Genomic DNA, 7,500 nt, shown 5'->3' with positions numbered 1-7,500 from the left:
CACAGCTTCCACCAGGCCCAGGTACGCAGCTTCAGGTACTTGCGCAGATTGCGCTGGACGATCTCCAGGGAGACGCGCTGCTCCTGCATCTTCTTGAACTCCTTACGCGACAGGTAACCGCGGCACCAAGCCTGCATCCAGGACATGATCTTGCTGAGACGCTCATCACGGAACTCCTCCATCTGACCCAGGACACCGGCACGGAAGAACACCTGTTTTCGTGGGAAACGTGAAGTTTACGGGGCATCACAGTGCGTTACGGGCGTGCCGTGTGGAAAAAGAAATACAACCGGTTAGAAGATGATCTCGTCGGCTTTGCGCCATACTTTTTCATTGATGGGTTGGTTCGATGGTTCGGGTGAACAGATGAAATACAGTGAGATGAAGGACACAGCACACATATGTACACATATATGATACAACATAAAACACATAGCGATAGAGTAGGCAGCAGATAGAACAGATGAAGATGGAAAGTGTAAGCAATTTACCAGGATGGTGTTTTATTGGCAATTGGAAGAACACATATGGTGAGCGTCTGTGCAAAGAGAGACGGAAAATTTATTGCTGTCAGATTTTGCGCAACCATCCCACCGGCAAGTGGTGGTTTGGTTCTTCTAGTGAGTCAGAGTTATTTGAATCCAAACGGGGAAGATTTTATTTATAAAGATCACACACGAAAACATGAGGGGTGTGGTAGTAATTGTGTGTGCGTGTGTATGTTAGTTCCGTACTGAGAAAAAGGGAATAGAAAGGTACTGCGTTCAGCATGCACATAGTTGGCGAATATAGCACACGTTCGATTGAGTTGGTGCACATGATAGACCAGCCAGCTATACCTTGGTCTTGCCCATGCGGAACTGCTCTTCCGGCAGTTGTATGTGGGTGAGTACGATCTGAGTCACTTTCTCTGGCGAGCAAGGCTCTTTGATGAGTTGTGGGCACAGAATTTTGTATCTGCGTTTCAGCGGGATCGTGTAGTGGTTGTTGTTGGTGGTTGGTTGTGGTGTGAAGAGATAGAAAAATACAACGTGCAGTAATAAATGCGTTTGGAAAGTGGGAGAGAAATGTGAAACGCATATGTATGGAAAATGTATGGAACGCTATACACTAAGTGATCGGGTAAAAGGGGTATCGAAACGAAAACGTATGAGTACATCGCATTCAGTCTCGGTGTTGCAAGTATCATCGATTTCGAGACGATTGGAAGTGTACATTCATGTTGGGTACGGAACAAAGGTGCACGGTCTTGTTGGTGTAACTTTTATCCCGGCCAATGAGGGCTACTTTATACAGCGGGAATCCCGGCTACGGATGATACTACTACAAACTCGCTCCGCTAATACTACGAGCCTACCATGAGCTAGCGCGATACTATTCACAATGGTCTAGATGCCAATTTCTACTAATGCCAATTCGCAACAAAATGTAAAAAATGTAGAGATTACTAAATTGAATGTTCATGCCTTGGTCATTCCCAAACGGTACTGATCGGCATTCAGCCCAACGGCTTCGATGATCAATTGAGCAATTTTGCGACCCTCCTTTTCAACGTCCAAACCGTCGACGGCTTTGGGATTCAGGATTTTGTAGCTGTATTGGCGGAGTTTTGGTTGTACGAGCAAATTTTGGACGAATTGTTGGTCATTTTGTTGGCACAATTCGTTATGTAGTGGTACGAATATAGAGAAAGAAAGAAAAACAGACACCAATTCATTTGGCTGTGATTAGAGATCGGCTAGGAAAGAAGATTTCCAATAACAGGACTGTGAGACAACACGAATAGAGAGAAAGAGACAGTGGCTGGGGTGGAAGGAGAATAGAGATAGAGAGCGAGGGATAGGAAGAGTGTGTAGCAAAAACAAAGGCAAACTTCTGCAACAAGAGTGGATGTATCACCGGTTATGGCAGAGTCAACCAAAGCAAAGTGAGGGTCCCCCAGGACGAGCAGGGGGATTGGTGGGTTTGAGTATTTGGCGAGGTAACACAACACATTCGCCTGACCGGCGGAACCACGAACGCTCATTGTCGGTTCCATAACGTGCACAGACAACCCGGCAGGGCTTACATAGAAGCTTTTGTGTACAAGGCACGCTTGGTGACAGGGTATAATGATAGTATCAAACTGGTATATAGAGTAACTGGGGTCATGCCTTGGTGTTTCCGAGACGGTACAGTTCACTGTCGAGACCGGCCGCATCCATGATGACTTGGGCACACTTCTTCAAGTCTTTCTCGGCCTCGACGCCCTTAGGGTTAAGGATCATGTACCTGTTTTCGTTCGGTATCGTGTCATGATGTTTGGACGAAGAGTTTTGGTAATTTTGTTTGGATCAAATATTGCGTGCGGGTGACGATTGTGAACACATAGGTTGGATGAACAGGAGAAAAAAGAAATGGACAAAAACAACAGTATGAATACGGGGATGTAACAGCACATATGAACGGATTTGTCGACAGAGCTGAGTCCTTGAAAGTTTGGTTAGACAACTACCACTGTCGCAAAGGCTTGGAACGACGCCTCCAAGTATGTGGAACGGGTGGAATGGGGTTCGATGGGATTTGATCTGGAAGATATCTCGGTACGAATCACAGACACGGACAAGGGTGACGAAAGGGCCGATCATTATTCGTTACGTCGGCTACAACACGTAGTATGAAAACGGACAAGACACATGACGGACAGAGGGGTGGATTTCATGAAGAAAGTTCAAAGTAAAAAAATGCCTGCCTTGGTGTGACCAATACGGTAGGAGTCGGGGTCCAGACCGATAGCTTCGAAGCACTTCTCGGCAGCCTTCTTGCCCTCAGTCTCAGCCTGCATGGCTGCTGGGGCCAAGATCAGATAACTGTTCAGGGGATAAGACGCAAGGGGGAGCAACAAGTACGACGCCAAAGGGAAAATAGAAGAGACAGAAAAATACAAAGATCAGCTATTGTTTTTGCTTTCTCAATCTCTGAAGGAGACTGGATCGGACTGAAGGAGTATTTGAGACTAGGGATCGGTATCATCTCAGAGTTCCATTCCGTTTCTTTGATGTAGATACGTCGCACCTAGGGGGAGGATTTAGTTAAACTAGATACTTACCGTAGCTTGAAGTCAGGGTACATCATGCGGTTAGGGAAGCCCTTACGGCAAATACGGATACCTTCAAGTACACCGTTACAAGTCAGCTGGTGCATGACCAAGTGAGCATCAACGACACCGGCCGTCTTCATTTCGTTGGGAATGATACAACGGACGAAGTGAGGCTGAGTAGACTTCAGCGTCGTCATCAGGTTGTTCAGCTGTTCCTTGTACGAGGACGAGACAGTGGCGAAACCAGCACCCTTCTTGCCACGACCTCCCTTGGCGGCGGCCGGATCAGCCGACTGGCCTGGGTGATCAGCGAAGATCTCAACCATCAGGGCGTTGCTACCCTTCTTGAACTGGTCGACGACAGTGTCGTTCAGCGGATCCTTGTTCTTCTCAAGCCATCCAGTGATGTTGTACGACACAACACCAGCGTAGTGACCAATGGCGAAGTGACCGGCCGGGATGCCTGGCTTCGGTGGGCGCGGCTTCATGAACGGAGCCGACTTGCCGAGATGGTTCGTCATCAGCTTCTCAGCGAAGGTCTGATCAGTGGCCTTCGGGAACATAGACTCTTCCTCAAGAATCGACAGGATACCCATGGGCTGTTTGCGACGACGTCAAGTACAAGTGACGGAATGACGGCGTTGGTGGGACGGAGAAAAATTAGATGAGAAAAGTTGTACATTAGATATTTTGTCGACGTTGATACTGAGTGGCATGCAAGGCAGGTTTTGCAATTAGCATTGTTTCCGTAAGAAAAACAAAATAAACGATGCAGCTGTTTGCTGTATTATTAGTATAAACACTTCTGCTGCTCATACGAGCTCTACTTGTAGTTTTTAGTACACGCATGCTGCACTTACCATTTGCTAGCTTTAACAAATAGCATCGAAGCATCGTATTGTTATGTTTGCAACTAATTCTACGGTAAAAACGGTGAAACCGGGAAAATGATTACGGTTTGAAGAATAGTACAAAACAACATTCAAAATGGAGGAAAAAAATGGCACTTGCAATGAAAATACAAAATCTAACAAATTTTAACAACAGGACAAAACTACTAAGATACTGAGAGGAAAAAGAGTTTAAGATGTCCTGCTGCGACTGCTGCTCTGCGCTCTACCCTCTGCGATAATTTCACAGCGGTTGAATCGACAAAATTGAGATACTTTTTATATACTATTACTTTAAGTTACTGTTACTATCTACTACTATGTGCTTCACAAAAACAATCTGAGGCACAGTAATATTTACTATGCTACTTTCAAAATAAAAAATAACACTTTTTGTGCAAAATCCTCCATGGGAACAACGCCGTATTCGCCGTTGTTCCCGGCGGCGTAGACGATTTCTAGGCGATAAGATGAATTACCACTTCGGTACTACCTTCTCGATCAAATCGATCGTAGGCTGCAGATCGAGCCCGAAATCTATAAACGTCCACTGTATGCCTTCGCGTTCGTACTCTTCTTGCTCGAGGATGAACATGTAGTGATTGAAAAATTGCTGTAGCCGCTCGTTGGTGAAATTGATACAGAGCTGATTGAAACCGTTGTTCTGTGCCATTGTCGCACGGGAAAGAGCAGATACACAGTGAAGAGGGGGAAGGGGGCGTATGTTGTTGAATGTGACGCGACCATCGCAACATAAACATAAGGTGAACGATTTATGGTGAGGCAGAACAGGTTAATGATGAGAACACAAACGCGATACGGGGTGGTACGTGGGGGTTATGGTATGGTAAGAGAAGAAAGAGAGAAAAGATAAATGTTCAGTTTAGTGGAGATGATCGTGATCGAAGGTTCGAGCTTCGTTTTCCGATCCTAGGTGGTGAAGGTATAAAGATAAAGAAAACACATGAGTACACTACAGAACACAATAACAACAACAACAACGATGTCAAGTAACGCTCGGTCACAGGACATCTCGAGCATAGCGCGGCGTTGGCGGGCAGCGTGGCAGAGTTTCAGTCCCGAGTTAGCTCTACCTTCTCGATCAGTTCAATACACTGCTGCAGATCCATGCCGAAATCGATGAAGGTCCATTCGATACCCTCGCGCTGATACTCTTCCTGTTCCAGCACGAACATGTGGTGGTTGAAGAACTGCTGCAGCTTCTCGTTGGTGAAGTTAATACACAGCTGCTCAAATCCGTTAAACTGCGCATCGTCACATATCGCGCAAGTAGAACCGATCAAAACACATAGTAGCAACAGGTATGTGGTAAACATGGTGGAATGGATAAAACATTAAGGAATATGGGTAAAGGTTAGTGACGGTTGTGAAATCATTTCGATACGTGGAAGATTTCAACTATTTATGAATGTTAGAATATCGTGTACGCCGAAACTGGTCAGAAAATTCCATATTTTCTTGTCGGCCAGTGTTTGGGAACGCAACTGGGAAAAGAAAAGATATTGTTCTATCGATCTTTTCTTCGCTGCTAACGATGATTTATCGTCACTAGGTAAGAGCGTTCTTCAGGAACTTGTTTCTCTTACAGTCGAAGACATTCCGCAGAAAGTGATTTTAAAGGAAAAAAGTAACACCTACAAAGGTCCGTTCATTGGCCTTTTCAGATTAATCGTCCAAGCGTCAGCTTAGACAAAACAATTTGGAAACAACTATTGGTTCACAGCATTGAAGCGCTCTATAATGAGGGGATTCAAAGAGGCATCCTATCGCCGTTGTACCTTCTCAATCAGATCAATACAGGCCAGCAAGTCCATACCGAAATCGATGAAGGCCCAGTTAATACCTTCACGCTTGTATTCTTCCTGCTCCAGGACGAACATGTGGTGGTTGAAGAACTGCTGCAGCTTCTCATTGGTGAAGTTAATACACAGCTGCTCGAAACCGTTGAACTATTCGGGGCGTAATGAGGTAATGTAGTTGAGACATTTGAACATGCTTCGAGGTAGGATCTTGTGTCTAATGCAGTCGGAGAGCTACTCTCTGGGAACTTTTGTATGTGCAAATAGGTGTTGGTGTAAAGTGGTAAAGTACTATATGCGTTGGGCAAAACCACACCCAACAATCCAAGAGCATTCAACAATTCATGCAAATACTCTATGTAGGATATTTGGTTGCTATGAGGTATTTGGTTTGATTTCTTTTGTGGTTTTAGGTAACATTTAATCATTCTCATGATTGATGGTTAGCAATGTAAAATCTTATTCAGTACACATGAAGGACATCGGTTGATATTAACATGAGACATGAGGGGACATGCCATCATACGCCATTTACCTTTTAAGTAGACCATAGATTGACTATGGCACATCATACCACGGTGATCCAGCTGAAGGTTGCGAGTAAAAACACGGGTTCTCCCATGCGGGAAACTGGCCAAGATAGCCTGTACAATATAGTGCAACTTTGTCGCATCTACCGTATGGACCATCTTGGAACATAAACACGTTAGTCAATGGATAGGAGCTAGCTTGAGATGCCATGCCTTTTCCCTTTAAAAAAAAACATCATTCCAAAACAATTGACAGAAAACGAACAATGCAATCCACTAGGTTGCCTGACTGTTCACATAAAAAAAGAAACACTCGGGTAGGCACCTTTTCGATCAGCTCGACACAGGCCAGCAAGTCCATACCGAAATCGATGAAGGCCCAGTTGATACCCTCTTTCTTGTATTCTTCCTGCTCCAGTACAAACATGTGGTGGTTGAAGAACTGCTGCAGCTTCTCATTGGTGAAGTTAATACAGAGCTGCTCGAAACCGTTGAACTAATCGGGGTGGGCCAAAATTAAATCAGTTCTCTGTGATTTGTGATTCACCCAAAAGTGTCTATATGTGATTCTATGCTTTACTGGTCAAAACCCCCATTTCGTAGTACTGAATCATGCTTGGATCACCAATTGCTTTGACTAAAGGTTGAATTGCTACCAGTTGTATCTGTATTGCAGTGAGGTATGAAATGTTTTAGTATGTGTTGTGGTGTACCCCAAATACTTACGTCGAAGATTTCGAAACCTGCAATATCCAGCACACCAATGAACTGAGCGCGCTTCTGCTTGGTGTCCAGAGTCTCGTTACACTTCTTGACCAGCCACTTGAAGAGACGATCGAAGATACCCTTGCAAAGGGCACCGACCGAGTTGGTGACCTGGTCCTTGTTCTGACCCTTGGTGACGAACTCGTTACCGACCTTAATACGTGGCTTCAGCAGATTCTTGTACAGATCGTCAGTGCCGACACCGAGCAGCTTAGCAACACGGTCACCATCCTCGGTACCGTCAGCCTCAGCCTGCTCTTCGCGACCCTTCTGCTTGAACTGCATACGACCCATGTGCATGACAGCGGAGGTGATACGGTAGATGTTGTCCTTCTCCTCCTGAGTGAAACCCAGAACGTTGAAGGCTTCCTGTAGATGTTCAGTGGTGAATTGGCGTGAAGAGAGCAAAGAAACAA

The 7,500-nt window shown here is 45.3% G+C and overlaps 1 protein-coding gene across 36 annotated transcripts in view; it reads right to left on the bottom strand.

The window, feature by feature from the left end:
• LOC120900587 (myosin heavy chain, muscle) overlaps positions 1-7,500 on the bottom strand; it is a 25,126-nt gene that overhangs the window by 10,482 nt on the left and 7,144 nt on the right. For 9 of the 36 annotated variants that reach the window (XR_005739220.1, XM_040307784.1, XM_040307769.1 and 6 more), the window contains exons 7-11: positions 7,046-7,453; positions 6,645-6,815; positions 3,089-3,678; positions 2,732-2,849; positions 1-212 (exon numbers count right to left, since the gene is read on the bottom strand). The exon at positions 1-212 is cut by the window's left edge and continues 52 nt beyond it. Coding sequence is in view for 35 of the 36 variants with exons in the window: in XM_040307784.1 (XP_040163718.1) it covers positions 1-212; positions 2,732-2,849; positions 3,089-3,678; positions 6,645-6,815; positions 7,046-7,453 (1,499 nt within the window). In the remaining variant the exon portion in view is untranslated. Of the gene's footprint in view, positions 213-839; positions 958-2,153; positions 2,272-2,731; positions 2,850-3,088; positions 3,679-5,063; positions 5,235-5,768; positions 5,940-6,644; positions 6,816-7,045; positions 7,454-7,500 lie in introns of all 36 variants that reach the window. The other 27 variants (XM_040307783.1, XM_040307771.1, XM_040307781.1 and 24 more) reach the window with 8 other exon arrangements.

The sequence above is a fragment of the Anopheles arabiensis genome, chromosome 3 (genome assembly GCF_016920715.1).
Source record: "Anopheles arabiensis isolate DONGOLA chromosome 3, AaraD3, whole genome shotgun sequence".
Taxonomy (NCBI): domain Eukaryota; kingdom Metazoa; phylum Arthropoda; class Insecta; order Diptera; family Culicidae; genus Anopheles; species Anopheles arabiensis.
Note: the sequence above shows the minus strand (reverse complement) of the source record. Positions and strands in the feature narration are given on the sequence as shown.